The 25,720-nt window shown below is 38.8% G+C and overlaps 5 protein-coding genes across 11 annotated transcripts; 2 read left to right on the top strand and 3 right to left on the bottom strand.

Moving 5' to 3' along the window:
* Positions 1-1,456: 1,456 nt before the first annotated feature.
* On the bottom strand, positions 1,457-2,708 carry LOC113472421. 2 transcript variants are annotated; one of them, XM_026832184.1, is made up of 2 exons: positions 2,465-2,708; positions 1,457-2,333 (listed from the first exon to the last, which is right to left on the bottom strand). In XM_026832184.1, exon 2 carries the CDS (start codon positions 2,131-2,133, stop codon positions 1,633-1,635), a length of 501 nt encoding a protein of 166 aa, XP_026687985.1. In that variant the 5' UTR covers positions 2,134-2,333; positions 2,465-2,708; the 3' UTR covers positions 1,457-1,632. The 2 variants fall into 2 exon arrangements, with proteins under 2 accessions (XP_026687985.1, XP_026687978.1); XM_026832177.1 differs by having other exon boundaries at positions 1,457-2,432; positions 2,564-2,708.
* Positions 2,690-19,138, bottom strand: LOC113472366 (the record flags this gene model as incomplete). Its single annotated transcript, XM_026832096.1, has 4 exons — positions 2,690-3,179; positions 7,319-7,447; positions 9,812-9,923; positions 18,865-19,138. Coding segments are annotated over 4 exons (1,005 nt in total), but the record flags the coding sequence as incomplete, so codon positions are not given.
* LOC103521250 (prostate androgen-regulated mucin-like protein 1 homolog) lies at positions 11,460-12,494 on the bottom strand. Its single transcript, XM_008486359.3, has 2 exons — positions 11,890-12,494; positions 11,460-11,713 (listed from the first exon to the last, which is right to left on the bottom strand). The coding sequence occupies exons 1-2, from the start codon at positions 12,489-12,491 to the stop codon at positions 11,695-11,697; spliced, it is 621 nt and encodes a 206-aa protein (XP_008484581.2). The 5' UTR covers positions 12,492-12,494; the 3' UTR covers positions 11,460-11,694.
* Positions 13,640-25,478, top strand: LOC103521272 (ATP synthase lipid-binding protein, mitochondrial-like). Of its 6 annotated transcripts, none has more exons than XM_008486382.3 (4): positions 13,640-13,778; positions 22,818-22,896; positions 24,324-24,537; positions 25,150-25,478. In XM_008486382.3, the coding sequence occupies exons 2-4, from the start codon at positions 22,849-22,851 to the stop codon at positions 25,311-25,313; spliced, it is 426 nt and encodes a 141-aa protein (XP_008484604.1). In that variant the 5' UTR covers positions 13,640-13,778; positions 22,818-22,848; the 3' UTR covers positions 25,314-25,478. The 6 variants fall into 6 exon arrangements, with proteins under 6 accessions (XP_008484604.1, XP_008484611.1, XP_008484623.1 ...); XM_008486389.3 differs by lacking the exon at positions 22,818-22,896 and adding an exon at positions 22,985-23,063 and having other exon boundaries at positions 13,771-13,900; XM_008486401.3 differs by lacking the exon at positions 13,640-13,778 and adding an exon at positions 13,816-13,900.
* On the top strand, positions 15,392-17,001 carry LOC103521263 (ATP synthase lipid-binding protein, mitochondrial). The gene is made up of 2 exons (XM_008486373.3): positions 15,392-15,624; positions 16,176-17,001. The coding sequence occupies exons 1-2, from the start codon at positions 15,429-15,431 to the stop codon at positions 16,337-16,339; spliced, it is 360 nt and encodes a 119-aa protein (XP_008484595.1). The 5' UTR covers positions 15,392-15,428; the 3' UTR covers positions 16,340-17,001.
* Positions 25,479-25,720: the final 242 nt, after the last annotated feature.

The raw sequence follows: 25,720 nt of genomic DNA, 5'->3' as shown, positions 1-25,720 counted from the left end.
TGCTCAGAATCAATTGGATTTGTAGCTGTACAGAAGTGCATTTTGTCCAACTAGACTGGAATGTTATTGGACGCCATTGATGTTACATGGGGTCAGTAACTTGACTGTCTACTGGCTTTGTGTCATCCTGGTATTGTCAAATTCTCAAATGAGTGAGTATAAAATTCCGTGCCTTGGCTGGTCCACTAACATGCTAGTCCAGTTGGCTGCTCAGAATCAATTGGATTTGTAGCTGTACAGAAGTGCATTTTGTCCAACTAGACTGGAATATTATTGGACGCCATTGATGTTAATATGGGGTCAGTAACTTGACTGTCTACTGGCTTTGTGTCATCCCGGTATTGTCAAATTCTCAAATGAGTGAGTATAAAATTCCGTGCCTTGGCTGCGATTGAACCCACGCCCTCCTGATTACCAGGCGAGCGTGTTTACCACTACACCACCAAGGTATGTAGCGTTGGAAAAATGGTTGACGAGAAAGAGGTTTTAATTCAATAACCAATTTAGTCTTGTATTGAAATTCTCGAATAAATGAGTATCTATGAAATTAATTCCTTGGCTGGGATTGAATCCACGCCCTCCTGATTACCAGCCCTTGACCACTACATCACCGAGACAATGATAGCGTGAGCTCACGTCACGTGATGTGAGGGCAGTGTGACCATCATGAACGAAATCACCTACAATATTATGGAAGAACAACCACATCTTTCTGACTCCCCGTGAGCTCACGTGACGTGATAGTAGCGTGTTTCTACCTTAAGATACGTTTAAACGAAGAGGACCATATTGAAAAGATAGTGTTTTGTTTTGTTGTATGTGCATTGTACAGTCCGTTCTATAAGGTCTGAACCATACATCTCAATCTCACATTGCAATACTTGTTCGAAGTATGGTGGTGATAAGATTATAAAATTTATTTGTGAAGTGTTCTAAATTAAAATTAACTTACTAAAATCAATTCGTGAATTCTTTGTGGTAGAACAGGTCCCGGGTTCGATTCCCGGCGGGGTCAAATTTTTTTCGGCTCTGTACTTGGATTGTGAGGAGCAATTAGCCTCGTGAGGACAATTGTGTAGCTACTTTAATCGCGTAGCGACCCGTGGCGGCATTACAAGTGTAAAAGAATGTAAAAGAAAGGCACATATTAATGCTGTGATATCCACAATGTGATGAGCTCTGCTTTACTACAAAGTATTTATTATTTGATTTGATATTAAGGACTGCAAAGGGTGCTAAAGATTTCTAGAACGGACTGTACATTTCGTTTTCCCCCATGGCTGTTGAGGTTGAGTGTTAACTGTTTTTGTACAGATATTGTTTAATTTTATCTCCCTTACTTCCTACACTTTGATTCCTCTCCCTACCTTAAGCTGGGATTTAAATTAAGGGGTGTCACCTCCTAATTTCTCTCCTAAAAGTGAAACTCCTGTAATATCCTTCCTAGAGTTTCAAGAACATAAAAGAAATGTTTGTCAATAAAAGCTGGGTCCCAGTGACCCTTGTACATATATAAAACAGCAGTAGTGACTGATGTCCCACAAAAGTTTAAAGATGAACGGTAAAAAAATTGTACACAAATCGTAAAAATATAACGGGAAGAAAAGACATAAAAAAAATTGGTAACTTGGCTCAAAAATCTCCTGTGGAGAGGGCTAACTGAGTCCCAGCAGGTACCCCTATATCAGAAGGTCCACTAGTGGTTAACTCTGCAATATTAAGAGCCCTATACTGGCCGCTCCCCAAGTCAAACGTTCGATTGGTCTTAATTTTCGGCACCTTAGGAAGTCCCCTGACTTTAGTAATCCCCTGTCCTGCAGAAACTTTAGGAAGTTTTTGAACTTTCGCAACACCTTGCTCTGGAAATCCGTTCGGCCCGTATCCCGCAGGCAGTCTTTTGATTTTCGGAAGCCCCTGTGCTTTCGAACGCTTCGGTACTTTTGGGACACCCTGATCTGTACGGATCCCCGACGGAAGGACGTCTATTCCATTCAGTCCCTGAACTTCAGCAACACCGTGTTCCAATTGGATTCTCTGTCCCATAAACCCATCGTTGGGTGCCTTGACTTTTGCAAGTCTCCGTACTTTAGGGCCACCCTGCTTCGTAGAACCTTTGGGAGCACCGTGTTCCATGGGACCATCACGGTTTGGGCACGGATACTTTCGTTTTCTCGCTACTTTGGCGGGAGGGACATCTGATTTCCCGGCTGAAGGAATCCCGGAAATCCTGTCCCTTGCCGGGACCAAGGCCGGTCCCGCCCCGAGTGTCCCGGGTAACTCCACTTTGGGTCCCTCTTCGTTTGACGGGGCAATCGCTGATCTATCAGCTTCAGGAGACTGTGGAGGGATCCCATTGTTTGGCGGAGAGGTTAAGTTTCCCACTTGAGAAAAAATCCCATCATTTGGCGACACGTTCCCTTGTGGAATTAAAGATGAAAATCCCTCGCTGATCTATCAGCTTCAGGAGACTGTGGAGGGATCCCATTGTTTGGCGGAGAGGTTAAGTTTCCCACTTGAGAAAAAATCCCATCTTTTGGCGACACGTTCCCTTGTGGAATTAAAGATGAAAATCCCGCGCTGGAAGTCCCATCGTTTGTGGGAGCATTGGTCAGTTTTCCCACTTGAGAAGAAATCCCACCCGATAAAGGGATATTCCCTGATTTACCAAATTTAGAGGAAATCCCATCATTTAAAGGGGTATTGTCTGATTTACCCACTCTGGCGGAGAGGTTAAGTTTCCCACTTGAGAAAAAATCCCCTCATTTGGCGACACGTTCCCTTGTGGAATTAAAGATGAAAATCCCGCGCTGGAAGTCCCATCGTTTGTGGGAGCATTGGTCAGTTTTCCCACTTGAGAAGAAATCCCACCCGATAAAGGGATATTCCCTGATTTACCAAATTTAGAGGAAATCCCATCATTTAAAGGGGTATTGCCTGATTTACCCACTTTAGACGACAGACCATCATTTGAAGCAGTAATTTTTCCCACTTTAGAAGAAGTTCCATCAATTGGCGCCGTCACTTTTCGAGTCCTCCCTTTGCCGCTGGGTCGGCTCTTCCGAGAATTTGGAATGACTGGGAGGGGAGATGGAGGGAGGGTAACTTCAGAGGTGTTGGAGTTAGTAGAGGAGGAGGTCCAAGGATAGAGTAGAACAGGAGGAGGAGGAGGGAGAGGAGCTCTGAAAAGAGAAGGAACGGGGAAGAGAAGGGAAATGAGGATTGGGTGGGATAAGAGAGAGAGAGGGAGGAGGAAAGGAAGAATTACCCACTCTAGACGACAGACCATCATTTGAAGCAGTAATTTTTCCCACTTTAGAAGAAATCCCATCATTTGACGCCGTCACTTTTCGAGTCCTCCCTTTGCCGCTGGGTCGGCTCTTCCGAGGATTTGGAGTGACTGGGAGGGGAGATGGAGGGAGGGTAACTTCAGAGGTGTTGGAGTTAGCAGAGGAGGAGGTCCAAGGATAGAGTAGAACAGGAGGAGGGGGAGGGAGAGGAGCTCTGGAAAGAGAAGGAACGGGGAAGAGAAGGGAAATGAGGATTGGATGGGATAAGAGAAAGAGAGGGAGGAGGAAAGGAAGAGAAGAGAGCCAGAAATTCCATACCTCAACTGGGATTGAGGTTGTGGTTATGTACCGGGTTGAGATGAGCTCGGACTAGGTGAGACAGGATATTGTTTCTACAGTTTGGCATGGAAGTGGTAACTGAAAAACAAGGCAAAAGTTTACCAACCTTGCCTTCCCCAACCCGGTACATAACCACAACCTGAACCTACGCTTCCCTGATTTCCCGGCGAGATTCTTAACCACGGATGCAGGTGAAGTTTTAACTTAAGAGCGGGGTTTACCAAATCAATCAAGCATGGAAGTGGTAACTGAAAAACAAGGCAAAAGTTTACCAACCTTGCCTTCCCCAACCCGGTACATAACCACAACCTGAACCTACGCCTCCCTGATTTCCCGGCGAGATTCTTAACCACGGATGCAGGTGAAGTCTAGGATTAAGCTATACTTAATACCCAGTTCAATAAAGAATTGACGCCAACTCCGACTTCGTAGAACGCGGTCCAAGTAGGTAATTTGAGAAAGCGAGAGAAAGAAGAGAAAAAACACTTGTCTTCAGTTTTATAACAATTTTTTATCTTTTTTATTTTCTTTCATCATGAGAAATAATTAAATATAATCTTTTAAATATGAAATAACAAATTTTAATCTCCAAATATAGATAATAGTGTCGCTCCAAATAGGGGACGGGAGCCCTATGTAGGACCCCAACGAAAATAGGGGGGAGGTGCCTAGAGACACCCCTGTTAAGCGAAACAACGACCAGATAAATAAAAAGTTTTCGCTTAAAACCGTCTATAAATTTGTGTGAATAAAATAAGTGTTGAAACAAATGATTAATTTGAAATAGAACAAGCTTGAACAGTTAACAAAGGGGGCAGAGGAGTTTTTACAACATAGAATATGAGCATAGTGTTTAAATTATTGAGAACTATGCTAGTGGAAAGTCTGATTTTGAAGAATACCGTTATAGTCATGTATATTTACCAAAAAGCAGAAAGTACAAAATCTAACAAATCATAAAATTCTGCTGATCGCGACTTTGATAGAATTAGAAATAACAAATTAATAATAATAATAATGAAGTTTTATATAACAGTTTTTTCGCAATTTTCATAGAACAAGCTTGAACAGTTAACAAAGGGGGCAGAGGAGTTTTTACAACATAGAATATGAGCATAGTGTTTAAATTATTGAGAACTACTTATGCTAGTGGAAAGTCTGATTTTGTAGAAAACCGTTATAGTCATGTATATTTACCAAAAAGCAGAAAGTACAAAATCTAACAAATCATAAAATTCTGCTGGTCGCGACTTTGATAAAATTAGAAATAACAAATTAATAATAATAATGAAGTTTTATATAACAGTTTTTTGCAATTTTTGTCATTGTGTGTAAAAACTCCGCTACAGAAAAATTAAAACCACAAAGTCTTTTGTCTACAAACAGTTTAAATTTACGTATCACTTAGAAGTTAATGAAAAGTAAAATGGGCTTATTTCAAAGCCTGTAAAATTTCTAGATCTAGAATATGAGCAAAGCCTGAAATGAGGAATTTGAATTGTGACTATTGACATTAAATTTAGGGTTTTATAAGATTGATACTGGGGATCGGATGACACGGAACAAACCGGTCACCCGCGCAGATACTAACCACGCGCAACGTTGTCTTAACACAATTTTTTAGAGAAATTGTCGAACCCTGTAGTGAACTATACACTTTTCGCTCAAAACTAATGCAATTCTCTTCAAAAAACTATGGAATTCCAAATGAAGGGCCCCGTCAGTTGAACAAACCAGAGGTGCTATTGACATTAAATCTAGGGTTTTATAAAATTGATACTGGGGATCGGATGACACGGAACAAACCGGTCACCCGCGCAGATACTAACCACGCGCAACGTTGTCTTAACTCAATTTTTGAGAGAAACTGTCGAACCCTGCAGTGAACTATTTATTTTACGTACGTTTAGACTTCTGGAAATGGATATAAAATCACTTCTTCGAATTCAAGGGACCCTAAAACGGATATTTCTTGGTTTTCGAATGAAGGATTTTTTTTTTTTTTCTTCTTTTTTTCCCGTCTGAACTAAGATTTAAACCCGCGTTTTCCTGATTACCAATCATCTTACCGTCAAGTTTGATTGAAAGATATGAGAAAAAATTCCTATTATATTATTACTATTTTGGTAGTATAATGATTATTTGTTGAATTGGAAGAATATAAAAAAAGCAAATTAGTAAATAACCTATAGAATTTTCAAAGTCAATTTTTAAGAAATCACTGTGGTAAAGCCCTTTGTATTAAATTATTTTTTTTTCTAATACATATAAAGACCGCACATATTTGATAGACAGAATGCCTTACAAGAGGAAATTACCATGGAGGGAAATATCAAGGACAGGAGGGGAAAAGGAACGGAAATAATATTACAGAATATCATCAAAGCATTTCAACTCTAGAGATCATGATGCCCTAACAACATTGATGGTTGGGTCATTGTTGTCAGGGTAGGAACATTTAGATAGAGAGTGATCAAGAGAATTTCAAACAAAGGAAGGTAAAAACAAAAGGCTATCTCAGAAAGACGGATTTTAAAGACAGTGGCAGAAGGGAAGGATAAACAAGAGAAGGGCAAAAATTGTCTAAAGAAACAACAAGGAGAAGAAAGGAAACTTGTCTACAAAGGGCCTGATAATATGAAGTTATTCACTGAACTACGAACAGCTTACAATAGTATCATGATGCCCTAACAACATTGATGGTTGGGTCATTGTTGTCATTTAGATAGAGAGTGATCAAAAGAATTTCAAATTTCAAACGAAGGAAGGTAAAAACAAAAGGCTACCTCAGAAAGACGGATTTTAAAGACAGTGGCAGAAGGGAAGGATAAACAAGAGAAGGGCAAAAATTATATAAAGAAACAACCAGGAGAAGAAAGGAAACTTGTCTACAAAGGGCCTGATAATATGAAGTTATTCACTGAACTACGAACAGCTTACAATAGGTCAATCGATATCCTAGACACAAGGACCCCAGTCTAGTTAGTTTGGAAAGTAGCGCGCCTGCCTTGTAAGCGCTAGGTCGCGGGTTCGATTCCCACCCGGGGCGAACTTTATCTTAAACAGGGAAGGTTCGTTCTCGGGAACGGCTGGCTTTCTCCTATCCTGTCCATCTATAAAACTTCTTTAGTCTTCAAGACTATTTTTCAAGCAGATAGCGTGGATGGATGATTCCAATTTCCAGTGGAATCCAAAGCTGGAATTTATTAATCCAACTGCCTTGTAAGCGTTAGGTCGCGGGTTCGATTCCCGCCCGGCGCGGATTTTATCCTAAGAATAAGGTTTGTTCTCGAAACGGCTGGCTTTCTTCCATCTTTTCTTTCCTTCTCTCTTCAAATTTCGGCCCTAACTATCAAGAATAGCTTCGCTTTCGGGACGATAAGACTTTAGATTTTTAAAGCAGATAGCGTGGATGGATGATTCCAATTTCCAGTGGAATCCAAAGCTGGAATTTATTAATCCAACTGCCTTGTAAGCGCTAGGTCGCGGGTTCGATTCCCGCCCGGCGCGGATTTTATCCTAAGAATAAGGTTCGTTCTCGAAACGGCTGGCTTTCTTCTATCTTGTCTTTCCTTCTCTCTTCAAATTTCGGCCCTCACTATCAAGAATAGCTTCGCTTTCGGGACGATAAGACTTTAGCAGTCACTGTTCCCTCCATCAAACCTGTTAAAAATAATATCGTGTTACCTTACCTCCCATCTGTCTTATGTCCATTCTTGGAATGATACTTGATGCCATTGACATTCTTGTATCGCTTCTTACACCCGGGCACTGGACAGGCAAACGGCTTCTCTACGTTGCCATCAACAGGTGTTGTCATCCTGGGAAGGAATAATTTGAATAGTTTTTTTTTTCTTTTTTTTTTTAAGATGAGTGTTTCACCGCCGTTTTTATTTCGTAGCAATGAAACAACTGGCTACATTAGACGCATGTGGTCTGTGTTGTAGCATGCCCATCCCGTAGTATGCTTCTCATCAGATGGGCGAGAAGAGACACAATACTTCCCATTTAGGTGCTGGGTCAACAGAAATAGAATAGAATGGAATAAACTGAAATCGAACCCGCGACCTAGTGGTTACAAGGCAGGCGCGCTACCAACCAAGCTAACTAGGCTGGCTGGGAAAACATTGAGTAAAGAACGAAGTAAGTTGAGAGTTTTACTTCAATTACTTTGTGGTTGGTGGGTTCGATTCCCGCCCAGGGCGTTACAAGGCAGGCGCGCTACCAACCAAGCTAACTAGGCTGGCTGGGAAAACATTGAGTAAAGAACGAAGTAAGTTGAGAGTTTTACTTTAATTACTTTGTGGTTGGTGGGTTCGATTCCCGCCCAGGGCGAAAATTGCTATTTCAGGAAGACCGCGACCTAGTGGTTACAAGGCAGGCGCGCTACCAACCAAGCTAACTAGACTGGCTGGGAAAACATTGAGTAAAGAACGAAGTAAGTCGAGAGTTTTACTTCAATTACTTTGTGGTTGGTGGGTTCGATTCCCGCCCAGGGCAAAAATTGCTATTTCAGGAAGAAAAAAAACCTTCTATTGAGGTTTGGCTTGATTTCTATTTCTGCACTAGCCTAGTTTGCTTGGAGAGTAGCACGTCTACCTTGTAAGCGTTAGATGGCGGGTTCGATTCCTACCCGTGTCGGATTTTATCGTGAACACATACGGTTCGTTCTCGGAACAGCTGGCTTTCTCCTATCCTGTAATCCTTCCATCTTCGCTTTCGGGACGGTAAGACCTTAGCAGTTACAGTTCCTTCTATCAAACCTCTTGAAAAAAAAGAATGTCCAACATCTACCAATTAATGTCCTGTCTCAGGTACCTGTGTAAAACTCACATTAAAGAGTAGCCAGGAAACTTACTTGCTGCCATGTTTGAGAATATATTCAGAACTATACTCTTCGGCCAAGGTCCAAGAATCATTGCTATCTTATAAAGGTTTATTTGTACTTACTACCTGCCATTATTGAAAATTATATTCAGAACTATACTCCTCGGCCAAGGTCAACGAATCATTGCTATCTTATAAAGGTTAATTTGTACTTACTTGCTGCCATGTTTGAGAGTTCTATTGAGGTTTGGCTTGATTTCTATTTCTGCACTAGCCTAGTTTGCTTGGAGAGTAGCACGTCTAACTTGTAAGCGTTAGATGGCGGGTTCGATTCCTACCCGTGTCGGATTTTATCGTGAACAGATAAGGTTCGTTCTCGGAACAGCTGGCTTTCTCCTATCCTGTAATCCTTCCATCTTCGCTTTTGGGACAATAAAACCTTACAGTTCCCTCTATCAAACCTCTTGAAAAAAAAAGACCTCAAGCTGTGTTCACACATACCTAGTTGATCAACTACCTATGTGTGAACACAGCTTTATAATACCAACATCTACCAATTAATGTCCTGTCTCAGGTACCTGTGTAAAACTCACATTAAAAAGTAGCCAGGTTCCTACCCGTGTCGGATTTTATCGTGAACAGATAAGGTTCGTTCTCGGAACAGCTGGCTTTCTCCTATCCTGTAATCCTTCCATCTTTGCTTTCGGGACGGTAAGACCTTAGCAGTTACAGTTCCTTCTATCAAACCTCTTGAAAAAAAAAGAATGTCCAACATCTACCAATTAATGTCCTGTCTCAGGTACCTGTGTAAAACTCATATTAAAGAGTAGCCAGGAAACTTACTTGCTGCCATGTTTGAGAATATATTCAGAACTATACTCCTCGGTCAAGGTCCAGGAATCATAGCTATCTTATAAAGGTTTATTTGTTCTTACTTCCTGCCATGTTTGAAAATATATTGAGAACTATACTCATCAGCCAAGGTCAACGAACTTCTATTGAGGTTTGGCTTGATTTCTATTTCTGCACTAGCCTAGTTTGCTTGGAGAGTAGCACGTCTAACTTGTAAGCGTTAGATGGCAGGTTCGATTCCTACCCGTGTCGGATTTTATCGTGAACAGATAAGGTTTGTTCTCGGAAGCTGGCTTTCTCCTATCCTGTAATCCTTCCATCTTCGCAAACCTTACAGTTCCCTCTATCAAACCTCTTGAAAAAAAAAAGACCTCAAGCTGTGTTCACACATACCCAGTCGATCAACTATGTGTGGACACAGCCTTATAATACCAACATCTACCAATTAATGTCCTGTCTCAGGTACCTGCGTAAAACTCACATTAAAGAGTAGCCAGTAAACTTACTTGCTGCCATGTTTGAGAATATATTCAGAACTATACTCCTCGGCCAAGGTCCAGGAATCATTGCTATCTTCCAACATGTTCTCTTCTTCCAGATCCTCTCCAAGCTCACTTCCTGCAAGTTCAGTGGTGTCCTAAATTAGGGTCCTCTAACCTATGTGGGATTCTAATTTGAGGTTCAGTTTAGTGGGACATTCTATTTGATAAGTAGGTGTCCTATATTGGGGTCTTCTAACCTGAGTGGAATTCCAATTTTTTACATAGTGAGTGTAAGAGGAGGAGAGAGGGGGATAGAGGGAGGGAGAGGAAGAGAGAGGCAAGGAGAGGGAGGGGGGAATGAGGTAGAAAGACCAGTTGGACATTTGTTAACAAGGTGCCCTAAATTGGGGTCTTCTCCCCTAAGTGGGATTCTAATGTTAAGTTCAGATCAGTGGGACATTTTTTTTTCCTGACTTTATTGGTAGAGGAAATTTCTCTATTTACCTCTTTTCCTTCAACTTTGTCTCTCACTTTCTGCAATATTCTTTCTCTCCTCTCTCTGTTTGTCTCTCCCTCCTTTTCTCTCTCCTCTCCCTTTCCCTACCTCCCTCTCTCTCTGATCTCTTTTCAGACAGATCAAATACCTACTTTGATACTTATTATAATTGCAAAGTTGTAGTGGGTGTAACATTTACTACCTTGAGGTGAAGAGCTGACTGCAGGTACAATGGAAAAAAAAGTTTATAAATAAAAATCACTAGAACGTATTGACTAAGGCCGGGGGCCACAAAGTGAGTATAAACTCCATTTAATTTTTAGCCGGTTCTTCCTTTATTATTTTACGATAGTAATAAAGAATATAGTCTTCAACAAATTCAAGGTCAATTCAAGGAAATAAATAAACAAAGATGTGAAAAAAGGGTATTCAGGCAAAGTGCCAAACGTGTCTGGATAATTTTTGGTAACAAGAAAATCTGCTAGAAAGAACGAGAACGTAAAAAGGATATAAACAATTAGAATTAGACTAACACAGAATATAAAATAACTTTACAAAGCACAATAACAAAGGTTTGAACAACGAAAATAGGTCTTAGAGAAAGAAAAACCCTATGGGTTCTCTGTTAGGTAAAAAGAAATATGCCTAGATGAGAACCTAAAATATTGTTTTGGGACCCTAACCTTAAGACTTTTGGGGCCTATTCCAGGAAAGTACCCCCCTAGCGACAAAAATTGTAAACTATGTTTCAAAATTTGAAAGAAATTTAATAAAGTTCCTTCCGCAAAGGAGTGTGTTGTACTTCGTAGGTATTTACGGGTAAAGGATGTTTTTTTTTTTTTTTTTTTTACTTAAAAGTGACAGTGGAACAAGGAAATTATTAGTGAAGCGAAGATACTATCAACATACAAGGTACAGAAGATACGATAAATTTGGAATTTAATAATGGGGAGAACAGAATCTTCCTTTTCTTTACAATCATGAAATTATTGCCTTTTCTATTGCGCAATATACTTGGTTTTTGACCAAGTTATTGTGATTAATGGATCATGTGAAAAACAGTTAATGTGAAGCCGCAACAAAACATGTTTAAGTTGAAATTCTAGCATAGCTTAGGACACAAGCTAAAGAACCAGATATCAAGAGCTACAAAAGGATGTCTAGTGTAGCTCTTCCTTTTCTTTACAATCATGAAATTATTGCCTTTTCTATTGCGCAATATACTTGGTTTTTGACCAAGTTATTGTGATTAATGGATTATGTGAAAAACAGTTAATGTGAAGCCGCAACAAAACATGTTTAAGTTGAAATTCTAGCATAGCTTAGGACACAAGAAGCTAAAGAACCAGATATCAAGAGCTACAAAAGGATGTCTAGTGTAGTAAGCAAGAGATAAGGAGACTTGGGATAACTACAAGGAATGATAGGAACTAGCAGGACTGCAGGAAGGAGATGTCGCCGGAGTTAGTAAGCTAGATGCCAGAACAGCATTGGGTATGGATATAGGTGTACTAGTTGCATGAACAAAGCTTACTGGGTTACTAGGTGTGTTCGGGGTCATAGGTAAGCCTGTGGGTTGGTTATTTGGTGTGTTGGTGTTATTAAACTAGCAGGACTGCAGGAAGGAGATGTCGCCGGAGTTAGTAAGCTAGATGCCAGAACAGCATTGGGTATGGATATAGGTGTACTAGTCGCATGAACAAAGCTTACTGGGTTACTAGGTGTGTTCGGGGTCATAGGTAAGCCCGTGGGTTGGGTATTTGGTGTGTTGGTGTTATTGTTGAGGGTATCCATATTGGTGTAGTGAGGCGACAACTGTGTACCGTTACTCACATGACTATTACTACTGCCGCTATGACTAACAATAGTACTCGTGTTAGACACTGCCAGCGTCGTGTTGATCTCCAGCACATTACTATTATTGTTGCTATCCTTAACAGCCGTGTTGATAATGTTGATATTACTAGCGGGTAGGGGACTGGGGGGCGGAGTTCGATTCCTGGACAGGACAAAAGTTTTCACCGGTACTCCGAGTGCCTCGATGTGTTTCAATGTCAGTGCCTTGATTCGTGAGCTTGGGACTTGGAGGACGTCTGTCTGATGGTCGCCATCTTGGATTCGCGTCATGGTGGTGATATCAGACGTGTGGGTGTGGTGTGTGGAGTTACCAGTGGTGTGGGTGTGGTGTGTAGAGTTACCACTCGTCATGGTGGTGATATCAGACGTGTGGGTGTGGTGTGTGGAGTTACCAGTGGTGTGGGTGTGGTGTGTAGAGTTACCACTGGTGTGGGTGTGGTGTTGGAGGAGGGTGTGGGTTTTCAGTCCCTGACTAGTTTTGTAAGATTTGCCGCAGTGGCACTTGAAGTTCTTGTATATTCTGTTGTCAGGGGGGGAATCGGAAGAGAGATGAACACAAACCAGACAAGATTAGTAACGAGTAAAGAATTGTTTCAATTGATCTAACTATAAAGGCCACAAACATTTGATATGAGTAAGTAGGTATTTGATTGTCATCACAGTTCTAACCAAAGGCCAAATTCCAATTTTGTTAATTCAGGCTCTCTTCAACCCTGTAAATTAGCCAGGATGACTGTAAATTGCGTCCAAATTATCTAATCTAGAAATGACATTGAGGACAAATTATGTGAAATACTATTTTGGGATGTGTAACTAATGAACTAGAGCTAGGGGTAACCAGCCAACCTCTGATGAGTACAAGTTTGAAGGTGAATTAAAGGGATTAGGGGGTCTAGGAAACTAGAAATTAATAAATAGAAACAATTACCAATGTGATTTTCTTCTATGTGTTGAATCAGATCGGCTAAATTCTTAAAGATTATTCCACATCTATCAAATTTACAAATATTTATCATGAAAACTGCCATTACCCAGATTTTGAATCTGCAATCACTAGATCAGCTGATCGTATGAGTGTTGTTTTGATTGTGATAGTATTAGTCAAAATCTTACTCGATATTTATATCAACTTTGATTTGAACACTTAAAAAATATTTAATGTAAAAAAATACAACTTTGAATAACTTTTTATTATCTCAAAATGTCGTTATTGAGTATTAGTCAAAATCTTACTCGATATTTATATCAACTTTGATTTGAACACTTAAAAAATATTTAATGTAAAAAAATACAACTTTGAACAAATTTTTATTATTTCAAATGTCATTATTTGTACAAAAAAGGTTTTTGGAATTTATTTTGTCTTTCGAGCTGTTCAAAATAGAAAGAGAAGACTTTTGACTAGTATGACTTTCTCCCACCACCTCTTATCTCACTTCTCGACACGAAATTTTTATGAGAAGTTCCACGTTGAGCGGAATTTGCACGATTCCTGCAATCTGATTGGTCGACAGTTCCGAGCTCCCTACTAAAAATACATTTTTCGAGACCTCACAAATCTCTCGACCTCTGTTTTTAGTCGCAGCTCCTCCTTCCGTGTCTTGATAGTTTTTCTCGATCGAAGTTTCTTATCGTAAGGTAAATTCACTTTAATTTTCGTCCTTTTTAGTTTTCCAATTCCAAGTGTGGTGTGATAAGAAATAAGCAGTTCCTTGTTCTAGTTCTTCATTTCATTTGTTTTTACATTCCATAACTTCTAGGTATTGAAGATATTACGCCTTGATCACCAAAGGCCAAATTCCAATTTTGTTAATTCAGGCTCTCTTCAACCCTGTAAATTAGCCAGGATGACTGTAAATTGCGTCCAAATTATCTAATCTAGAAATGACATTGAGGACAAATTATGTGAAATACTATTTTGGGATGTGTAACTAATGAACTAGAGCTAGGGGTAACCAGCCAACCTCTGATGAGTACAAGTTTGAAGGTGAATTAAAGGGATTAGGGGGTCTAGGAAACTAGAAATTAATAAATAGAAACAATTACCAATGTGATTTTCTTCTATGTGTTGAATCAGATCGGCTAAATTCTTAAAGATTATTCCACATCTATCAAATTTACAAATATTTATCATGAAAACTGCCATTACCCAGATTTTGAATCTGCAATCACTAGATCAGCTGATCGTATGAGTGTTGTTTTGATTGTGATAGTATTAGTCAAAATCTTACTCAATATTTATATCAACTTTGATTTGAACACTTAAAAAATATTTAATGTAAAAAAATACAACTTTGAATAAATTTTTATTATCTCAAAATGTCAACATTGGTACAAAAAAGTTTTTTGGAATTTATTTTGTCTTTCGAGCTGTTCGAAATAGAAAGAGAAGACTTTTGACTAGTATGACTTTCTCCCACCACCTCTTATCTCACTTCTCGACACGAAATTTTTATGAGAAGTTCCACGTTGAGCGGAATTTGCACGATTCCTGCAATCTGATTGGTCGACAGCTCCGAGCTCCCTACTAAAAATACATTTTTCGAGACCTCACAAATCTCTCGACCTCTGATTTTAGTCGCAGCTCCTCCTCAATAAAGTAGTTCAACTTGAAAACCTAAACTCAATGACCCCAGATTGTAATCCTAGCTAGTAGCCATAACAAGCTCAAATGCTCCTTAACTTAAATGTACTTTTTACCATTGTAAAGCCAAGTAGATGGATTCATTGGTTCCTAAATAATTCTAAAAAAGTCATTGCAACATTTAGTTGACAACAACAAAAACAATATAATTATGTACCTACCCAACCCATATTCAACCAAAAAAAAATATATACCTTGAAGTAGGTCAAAGAGGTCAATGTCAAATTGATTTTTTTGCTGAAAAAATGGTATTGGATACCCAAACTTCTCAATTCTTCTAAACTAATTAATTTATTAAATTGTGAGAGAGAGAAAAAGCCTTTAGGATAGGGCCAAGCCTTTTGTGCTCAAACTTTTTGGAACATAACCATAAAAGAATATGGGTAGGTAGGTATACAACTTTAAATGGTATCAAAAAGTTCTTTGATCCTTATTTTAGTGCAACCATTCATTCTTCATTGCTGCCTTGTGACCTTCATTTTTTCTGCACCAAATATTCCCTATAAACTTTTTAGTATTTTCACATTTATTGTTGAATTAAACTCAACAACTAAAGATAAAACTATGCTTCTGATTAAAGTTCATTATAATAGCAATAATAATAATAATCTCCGTCTCTCTTCCAGCTCATCTCCTCTGCTCGCATGACTGCCATGAGGCCGCTGAGCAGCAGCATCACCTCCACCTCTGCCTTCACACAACAGACCACCCCACAGACCCAACAGATCAGCATACTCCCTGCTGTCAGACAATTCCAGACCTCCGCTGTGAGCCGAGACATTGACTCCGCTGCCAAGTTCATCGGTGCCGGAGCTGCCACCGTTGGAGTTGCTGGATCAGGTAAGTTGAAACTTCTTGGCAAACTTAAATTTTGAACTATTTGGAAAATGATAACTAGCATTTGAAATTTTGGCTGTCAAGGTCATTTTGTGGGCAATTTCCCCATATCCCTCAAGTTTGAAACTCCTCTTAGATGATTAAAAATTAAGCATACCCTAACAAATTATCCTCATAATTAAAAGTGTATAAGTAATCCTGTAACTTTGCTGATTGTGTTCTCCAAGCAAAAGCCACATAAATTTTGTACTTGCTTGCACTATATCCTCTATTTATTTATAATGAATTAATCCCCCTCAGTTATCTTCCTTGAAATAATGCCAAAAATACCTTGGGCTACAAACTTATGTTGTTTTAATGCCTAAGTGTGTTGGATGACTGTGCCCTAAACTGTCTCTAGGCATTATGGATCCAGGGGTGACTTTTGTAGTTCTTGCTATCGGGTCTCATTTTTGAGTTATTGAAGTCAAAGTCCTATATTCCTGAAATTAGTACTTCCCCTTGATTTTTCTTCAAGCACTCTTTGTTAACCAGGTACCTTTCCACATTTTCAGGAGCTGGTATTGGATCAGTATTCGGTTCCCTCATCATCGGTTACGCCAGAAATCCATCTCTCAAGCAACAGCTTTTCTCTTACGCTATCCTGGGATTTGCTCTGTCTGAAGCCATGGGTCTGTTCAGTCTTATGATGGCTTTCCTGTTGTTGTTCGCTTTCTAAATGAAATTAAATGGTCCCATCTATTCTGTTTAATTTACCAACTGTTTAGTTATTAATTGAAGAGAAAAACAAAATTCCTGGCATCAGAAATACAAAGGAGGACTCAGAACATCAAATATACTGGTAAACATTCTCAACCGGACTTAGATTGTTCAATGTGCGACAAATACGCTTCTTTTTTTTACTAGGTTATCATTGTTATTAGTGGGCTAACTGGACTGAGATGCAAACTGTGTTTGATCAGAAAGGGAGTTTTTTTGAAAAGGATCACACATTGGTAGTTACTGGACTCAGCCCTTTCTTGATTTGAGATGTAAAGAGAGAGGATTTCTTGTGATGGGCATTTTCATGCTTTTTGTATAGAGGCTGTCTTTTGTATGAAAATCCCATTGCTCAAATGACCTCTTGTCTTTAACAGGAAGTCTTGAAAGGGTCTGGTGATTACTGGTGTGTGGTGGTATTCCAAAATAATTGCCCTTGTGGACACACAATAAAACATTTCCTAGAATTTCATCTGCTCTGGGGTGTACAGTAGCACATGATTGCTATGCAATGGCTAGATATTACTTCATTCCTTACTGTGTATGTGTATAGATTTATTTAGAAAATCTTTCCCCCCCTAACTCCTCCCTAATTATTTGTATCGATTCTCACTCCCCCAACAAGTGAATTAATAGGAAATAAAACATCCACCACCACTTGTTAAACTAAAAATCTTGGCAAATTTGGTCATTTTCTTTCTTTCTTCCCAGAACTTGAACTATTTGTCTATTTGTGACAAAGTTTAGAAACCTACCTACAGACAAACAGTACAGCACATGACCACTATTGTAATCGAATACTGGCACTAGCGTTTTCGACGTGGGCGAACACCCTAAAAGAAGTGGTGCACATTGCATAACTAAAAAAATATCAGGCGATCATGGGATTTTTCACTCGGAAAATTTTCTAGCTCTGTGAGAGTATTTTTGACAACGTGCGACGGCTAAGGCTGCGGTGACACTATTCCGAATTTTGAGTGCGAAAAAGATGGACAAATGATAAAGCGCGTTGAATACAGTCAAGTTCCCATCTATTCTTTAAAGAAGTTTGACAGCGGGAACTGTAACTGCTAAAGACTTCAACCAAATCTATGGTGTTAAGTATAGTGTATAGTTAACCGTGGATGATGTCTGGACGTGAAACTGCCTGGTACATCACACTACTGGCTATTTTGGGATGCCCTCACATAACCTTTTCAATTTAATTTCAAGTGTAAAAATTTTGTCTGAGAAGTATGCTGTGTTGGTTTGGCAACCCAAACTTTGGGCAGTTCGTCAAAAAAATTAGTGTTGTGTCTATCGTATCAAACGCTTGATGTGGCCTGTGGCGTGGCATGCCCATCCCGTAGTTTGCCTTTCGTCAGATGGGCGAGAAGGGGCACAATACTTCCCATTTAGGTGCTGGGTCAACACGGGAACACCAGAAAGTAACCCGTTGAAATATTTGCAATCGAAAAACGAGTACAAATTTTTGTCGATGGTGGGATTCGAACCCGGGACCTTCTGCATGGCAAGCAAGCGCGTTACCACTGGACCAACCGTGCCCCTATATTCTTTAAAGAAGTTTGACAGCGGGAACTGTAACTGCTAAAGACTTCAACCAAATCTATCTATGGTGTTAAGCTGTTAAGTATAGTTGTCCGTGGATGATGTCTGGACGTGAAACTGCCTGTACATAACACTGCTGGCTATTTTGGGATGCCCTCACATAACCTTTTCAATTTAATTTCAAGCGTAACAATTTTGTCTGAGAAGTATGCTGTGTTGGTTTGGCAACCCAAACTTTGGGCAGTTCGTCAAAAAATTTTGTGTTGTGTCTATCGTATCTAATCAAATTACATCAAAACGTGACTTCAGAACCAATTGGTAATAAAATGGGTTCATTGTCATCTCGAAAACGGTTCCCTTTTGGAAACTGAAATGAGCTTATACTAAACCATTTTTTTTTTTCCAAGACATTTATTTACACAATTGAAGGAGTTTTAACACTCTCCTCTCCCTTTCCCTACCTCCCTCTCTCTCTGATCTCTTTTCAGACAGATCAAATACCTACTTTGATACTTATTATAATTGCAAGTAACCCTCTCTCTCTGATCTCTTTTCAGACAGATCAAATACCTACTTTGATACTTATTATAATTGCAAAGTTGTAGTTGGTGTAACATCTTTTTTTTTTCCTGACTTTATTGGTAGAGGAAATTTCTCTATTTACCTCTTTTCCTTCAACTTTGTCTCTCACTTTCTGCAATATTCTCTCTCTCCTCTCTCTGTTTGTATCTCCCTCCTTTTCCCTCTCCTCTCCCTTTCCCTACCTCCCTCTCTCTCTGGCAGTGCAATAGTCCTAAATTAAAATGGACGCGGCACACAAGGGATCAGGAAGAGACCGCCTTAACCCTCTCTCTCTGATCTCTTTTCAGACAGATCAAATACCTACTTTGATACTTATTATAATTGCAAAGTTGTAGTTGGTGTAACATTTACTACCTTGAGGTGAAGAGCTGACTGCAGGTACAATGGAGGGACTCGGCAACTGTGTTGTGACAACGGGAGGAGGTGGGGGACTTTGTATTTTAATGACATTGTGGTGGGGTAGCACTGGAACAGCTGTGGAGTGACCATTCGGGACAATGTCATCCGCATCTTCTTCAACTTTGACCTTGTTCGTGTAGAAGCGTAGAACATAGCTCAATGGAAGACAAGTGGCATTCTCTATTTCCTTTGTATTATTGTACTGAAGCGTGCTTTCGTTGTCTGAAAATCAAATGTGCCAGAGACATTAACCCCACAGTTGAGCAAAGCCCCCCCCCCTTCCCCTCAATAGCCATCAGGCCCTGCATACCCATCTGGCTTTTATGCCATTTATCAGTCTGATGGCTGTTATTTTGATCAGAATATTATTACAATCTCAACATGCATCACTGCTGGCTAAAAACTATACTTGTATAGCAAACTAGACCTTCTTGGTGTGTCTGCCTTGTAAGCGCTAGGCCACAGGTTTGATTCCCGCTCGAGGTGGATTTTATCCTGATGGGATAATGTTTGTTCTCGGAACGCTGGCTTTCTCCTATCCTGTCTTCTGTCTTCCTTCTCTCTTCGATTTTGGGATGATAAGACCCTAGCAGTTACAATTTCCTCTGTCAAACCTCTTAAAAAAAAAAAAAAAACTTGAATAAAGGATCTTGCCTGATACTGTTACAAAATTCTAAATAGTCAACCTTGTTAGCTTGGAGAGTAGTGCACTTGAAGCGTGCTTTCGTTGTCTGAAAATCAAATGTGCCAGAGACATTAACCCCACAGTTGAGCAAAGGTCCCCCCCCCCTCAATAGCCATCAGGCCCTGCATACCTATCTGGCTTTTATGCCATTTATCAGTCTGATGGCTGTAATTATGATCAGAATATTATTACAATCTAAACATGCATCACTGCTGGCTAAAAACTATACTTGTATAGCAAACTAGACCTTCTTGAATAAAGGATCTTGCCTGATACTGTTACAAAATTCTACATGGTCAACCTAGTTAGCTTGGAGAGTAGTGCACCTGCCTTGTAAGCACTAGGTTATGGGTTTGATTCCTGCCCAGGGTACACTTTATCCTAAACAGGTAAGGTTTGTTTTCAGAATTCTCCTATCCTGGATCCTACCCTTCTTCCTTAGATTTTGGGATGATAAGACCTCAGCGGTTACAGTTCCCTCTATCAAACCTTATGAAAAAATAATAATAATAATAATAAAATGATCTCCCTACATAAAAGATTTCATTGTAAAATTCTGCCTTCCTTCTCAGGAATACCTAACCCCAATGTAGGTCAAATTGAATGATCAAACTGGGTTGGTACTTAATTTCCATACAAATAAGGTTCATGATAATTTTGCAATCTACTAATTGAATAAATCTAATCCTAGGGCAGGTGCAAAATGTTCCAAACTCATCCAATATAATAGATAATTTTGCAATTTACTAATTGAATAAATTTAATCCTAGGGCAGGTGCAAAATGTTCCAAACTCATCCAATATAATGTTCTACCTTACAAGATAATTAAATTAAAGCTAATATCTAAACATGACTGAAGGGTGTATGCACATTGAATAAGTAGGACTTCATATTTACTGATAAGGGTGTTCTTATCAGTAGGTGTAGGTACTTGACTATATCATTGGGGTAGAATTTCTAAAAGACCAAAGGCCAAATTCCAATTTTGTTAATTCAGGCTCTCTTCAACCCTGTAAATTGGCCAGGATGACTGTAAATTGCTTCCAAATTATTTAATCTAGAAATGACATTGAGGACAAATTATGTGAAATACTATTTTGGGATGTGTAACTAATGAACTATATGAATTAATCCCCCTCAATTATCTTCCTTGAAATGATGCCAAAAATACCTTGGGCTACAATCTTATGTTGTTTTAATGCCTAAGTTTGTTGGATGACTGTGCCATAAACTGTCTCTAGGCATTATGGATCCAGGGGTGACTTTTGTAGTTGTTGCTATCGGGTCTCATTTTCGAGTTATTGAAGTCAAAGTCCTATATTAATTCCTGAAATTAGTACTTCCCCTTGATTTTTCTTCAAGCACTCTTTGTTAACCAGGTACCTTTCCACATTTTCAGGAGCTGGTATTGGATCAGTATTCGGTTCCCTCATCATCGGTTACGCCAGAAATCCATCTCTCAAGCAACAGCTTTTCTCTTACGCTATCCTGGGATTTGCTCTGTCTGAAGCCATGGGTCTGTTCAGTCTTATGATGGCTTTCCTGTTGTTGTTCGCTTTCTAAATGAAATTAAATGGTCCCATCTATTCTGTTTAATTTACCAACTGTTTAGTTATTAATTGAAGAGAAAAACAAAATTCCTGGCATCAGAAATACAAAGGAGGACTCAGAACATCAAATATACTGGTAAACATTCTCAACCGGACTTAGATTGTTCAATGTGCGACAAATACGCTTCTTTTTTTTACTAGGTTATCATTGTTATTAGTGGGCTAACTGGACTGAGATACAAACTGCGTTTGATCGGAAAGGGAGTTTTTTTGAATTCTAATACATATAAAGACCGCACATATTTGATAGACAGAATGCCTTACAAGAGGAAATTACCATGGAGGGAAATATCAAGGACAGGATCATAGTTCTAATAAATATAAAGACCGCACATATTTGATAGACAGAATGCCTTACAAGAGGAAATTACCATGGAGGGAAATATCAAGGATAGGACAGGACAGGAGGGGAAAAGGAACGGAAATAATATTACAGAATATCATCAAAGCATTTCAACTCTAGAGATCATGATGCCCTAACAACATCGATGGTTGGGTCATTGTTGTCAGGGTAGGAACATTTAGATAGAGAGTGATCAAAAGAATTTCATATTTCAAACGAGGATAGGACGGGAAAAGGAACGGAAATAATATTACAGAATATCATCAAAGCATTTCAAATCTAGAGATCATGATGCCCTAACAACATTGATGGTTGGGTCATTGTTGTCATTTAGATAGAGAGTGATCAAAAGAATTTCAAATTTCAAACGAAGAAAGGTAAAAACAAAAGGCTATTTAAGAAAGACGGATTTTAAAGACAGTGCCAGAAGGGAAGGATAAACAAGAGAAGGGCAAAAATTATATAAAGAAACAACAAGGAGAAGAAAAGAAACTTGTCTACAGAGGGCCTGATAATATGAAGTTATTCACTGAACTACGAACAGCTTACAATAGTTCAATCGATATCCTAGAGTCCTAGACACAAGGACCCCAGTCTAGTTAGTTTGGAAAGTAGCGCCCCTGCCTTGTAAGCGTTATCGTAAGGTAAATTCACTTTAATTTTCGTCCTTTTTAGTTTTCCAAGTGTGGTGTGATAAGAAATAAGCAGTTCCTTGTTCTAGTTTTTCATTTCATTTGTTTTTACATTCCATAACTCCTAGGTATTGAAGATATTACGCCTTAATATTACTGTCCCAGTTATCAGTCGGCCATGTTACCAACACCGGTCCCATTCATTTTCTAACTTTTTACCCAAAGTTACCGAATCTTATCAAGTGATAAAACTGACAGGAACTTAAAACCCTTTTCCCCACACTCTGTGGACTAATGGCACCAAGTTCAAAGTTCAACTTCAGTGCGGTTTCCCAAAGTTACCGAATCTTATCAAGTGATAAAACTGACAGGAACTTAAAACCCTTTTCCCCACACTCTGTGGACTAATGGCACCAAGTTTAAAGTTCAACTTCAGTGCGGTTTTTAGAAAATTAGGAGCCTTGTTTTGTGAAAACACCATTTTGAAATCTTAGGTTAGGTTGTAATGTTCTTGAGCAAGGGCAACCCTCCTCATGATCTCAGATAACACAGATACTCTGCCACATAGATTTAGGTAAAACTCCAAGAATCTTACCATTTCTAGTATTTAATCTATGTGTATATTTTGCCTTTTCAGGAATTAAGTAGCCCTTAAACAACAAACCAAAATGTACTCCCTAGCCAAATTTGCTGCTTCCCCTGCTGCCAGATCAGCTGTAAGTATCGTGCTATTCATTACTTTCTACCTATTAGTTATTTTCCTCTAACTTTAGGATCCCATAACCTCCCATTTCAATTTTATTAGAATTAAGTAGCCCTTAAACAACAAACCAAAATGTACTCCCTAGCCAAATTTGCTGCTTCCCCTGCTGCCAGATCAGCTGTAAGTATCCTGCTATTCATTACTTTCTACCCATAATATTATTTTCCTCTAACTTTAGGATCCCATAACCTCCCATTTCAACTTTATTGACAACTTTGGGCTGTAAAACTTGAAGGTCATTGAAGTCATGTTGAAAACCTATCTTGACTGGAAGACTTCATCAGCTGATAATCACATTGTCCTCTCTAGGGCCGAGATCTCTCTGGGAATGAAGGCAAACATTTGATTGATTAAATTTTAATCAAAAGAGCTAACAAAAATAGTTTTATTTGATGCAATAAAGTAGTTCAACTTGAAAACCTAAACTCAATGACCCCAGATTGTAATCCTAGCTAGTAGCCATAACAAGCTCAAATGCTCCTTAACTTAAATGTACTTTTTACCATTGTAAAGCCAAGTAGATGGATTCATTGGTTCCTAAATAATTCTAAAAAAGTCATTGCAACATTTAGTTGACAACAACAAAAACAATATAATTATGTACCTACCCAACCCATATTCAACCAAAAAAAAATATATACCTTGAAGTAGGTCAAAGAGGTCAATGTCAAATTGATTTTTTTGCTGAAAAAATGGTATTGGATACCCAAACTTCTCAATTCTTCTAAACTAATTAATTTATTAAATTGTGAGAGAGAGAAAAAGCCTTTAGGATAGGGCCAAGCCTTTTGTGCTCAAACTTTTTGGAACATAACCATAAAAGAATCAAATGGGTATACAACTTTAAATGGTATCAAAAAGTTCTTTGATCCTTATTTTAGTGCAACCATTCATTATTCATTGCTGCCTTGTGACCTTCATTTTTTCTGCACCAAATATTCCCTATAAACTTTTTAGTATTTTCACATTTAAAGATAAAACTATGCTTCTGATTAACGTTCATTATAATAGCAACTGTCAAATTGATTTTTTTGCTGAAAAAATGGTATTGGATACCCAAACTTCTCAATTCTTCTAAACTAATTAATTTATTAAATTGTGAGTGAGAGAAAAAGCCTTTAGGATAGGGCCAAGCCTTTTGTGCTCAAACTATTTGGAACATAACCATAAACAAATGGGTACACAACTTAAATGGTATCAAAAAGTTCTTTGTTCCTTATTTTAGTGCAACCATTCATTCTTCATTGCTACCTTGTGACCTTCATTTTTTCTGCACCAAATATTCCTTATAAACTTTTTAGTCTTTTCACATTTAAAGATAAAACTTCTGATTAAAGTTCATTATAATAGCAACAATAATAATCTCTGTCTCTATTCCAGCTCATCTCCTCTGCTCGCATGACTGCCATGAGGCCGCTGAGCAGCAGCATCACCTCCACCTCTGCCTTCACACAACAGACCACCCCACAGACCCAACAGATCAGCATACTCCCTGCTGTCAGACAATTCCAGACCTCCGCTGTGAGCCGAGACATTGACTCCGCTGCCAAGTTCATCGGTGCCGGAGCTGCCACTGTTGGAGTTGCTGGATCAGGTGAGTTGAAACGTTTTGGCAAACTTAAATGAACTATTTGGAAAATGATAGCATTTGAAACTTTGGCTGTCTAGGTCATTTTGTGGGCAATTTCCCCATATGCCTCAAGTTTGAAACTCCTCTTAGATGATCAAAAATTAAGCATACCCTAACAAATTATCCTCATAATTAAAAGTGTATAAGTAATCCTGTAACTTTGCTGATTGTGTTCTCCAAGCAAAAGCCACATAAATTTTGTACTTACTTGCACTATCCTCTATTTATTTATAATGAATTAATCCCCCTCAATTATCTTCCTTGAAATAATGCCAAAAATACCTTGGGCTACAATTATAATGAATTAATCCCCCTCAATTATCTTCCTTGAAATAATGCCAAAAATACCTTGGGCTACAATCTTATGTTGTTTTAATGCCTAAATGTGTTGGATGACTGTGCCCTAAACTGTCTCTAGGCATTATGGATCCAGGGGTGACTTTTGTAGTTGTTGCTATCAGGTCTCATTTTCTAGTTATTGAAGTCAAAGTCCTATATTAATTCCTGAAATCAGTAATTCCCCTTGATTTTTCTTCAAGCACTCTTTGTTAACCAGGTACCTTTCCACATTTTCAGGAGCTGGTATTGGATCAGTATTCGGTTCCCTCATCATCGGTTATGCCAGAAATCCATCTCTCAAGCAACAGCTTTTCTCTTACGCTATCCTGGGATTCGCTCTGTCTGAAGCCATGGGTCTGTTCAGTCTTATGATGGCTTTCCTGTTGTTGTTCGCTTTCTAAATGAAATTAAACGGTCCCATCAATTCTGTTTAATTTACCAACTGTTTAGTTATTAATTGAAGAGAAAAACAAAATTCCTGGCATCAGAAATACAAAGGAGGACTCGGAACATCAAATATACTGGTAAACATTCTCAACCGGACTTAGATTGTTCAATGTGCGACAAATACGCTTCTATCAAAAACCAGAGAAGAAAAATTAAAATTAAAGTCTACAATGTTCATATTTTATTATTAACAGTTTCATAGCTCAAAGCTATAGCATTTATTTACATGAAATACACAAAATGTTCATAAAGAATAGAAAGTAAAAATGAAGGTTTATTGAAAAAAAGTACCCACTCGAGGATAGGGGAAAACCAGTCGTTCAGGGAAAAAAAATCTCGAGATTGCTTTTACACTGCTTTT

The sequence above is a fragment of the Diaphorina citri genome, unplaced genomic scaffold (genome assembly GCF_000475195.1).
Source record: "Diaphorina citri unplaced genomic scaffold, Diaci psyllid genome assembly version 1.1 scaffold74, whole genome shotgun sequence".
Classification (NCBI taxonomy): Eukaryota; Metazoa; Arthropoda; class Insecta; order Hemiptera; family Psyllidae; genus Diaphorina; species Diaphorina citri.
The sequence above is the reverse complement of the archived record's forward strand: the minus strand, read 5'-3'. Positions and strand labels throughout refer to the sequence as shown.

Coding starts and splice junctions, on each gene's coding strand:
- LOC113472421 (XM_026832184.1), bottom strand. CDS start 2,133: ATGGAACACGGTGCTCCCAAAGGTTCTACGAAGCAGGGTGGCCCTAAA.
- LOC103521250 (XM_008486359.3), bottom strand. CDS start 12,491: ATGACGAGTGGTAACTCTACACACCACACCCACACCACTGGTAACTCC.
- LOC103521263 (XM_008486373.3), top strand. CDS start 15,429: ATGACTGCCATGAGGCCGCTGAGCAGCAGCATCACCTCCACCTCTGCC. Junction 15,625..16,175: donor CGTTGGAGTTGCTGGATCAG/GTAAGTTGAAAC, acceptor CCACATTTTCAG/GAGCTGGTATTGGATCAGTA.
- LOC103521272 (XM_008486382.3), top strand. CDS start 22,849: ATGTACTCCCTAGCCAAATTTGCTGCTTCCCCTGCTGCCAGATCAGCT. Junction 22,897..24,323: donor CCCCTGCTGCCAGATCAGCT/GTAAGTATCGTG, acceptor TCTCTATTCCAG/CTCATCTCCTCTGCTCGCAT. Junction 24,538..25,149: donor TGTTGGAGTTGCTGGATCAG/GTGAGTTGAAAC, acceptor CCACATTTTCAG/GAGCTGGTATTGGATCAGTA.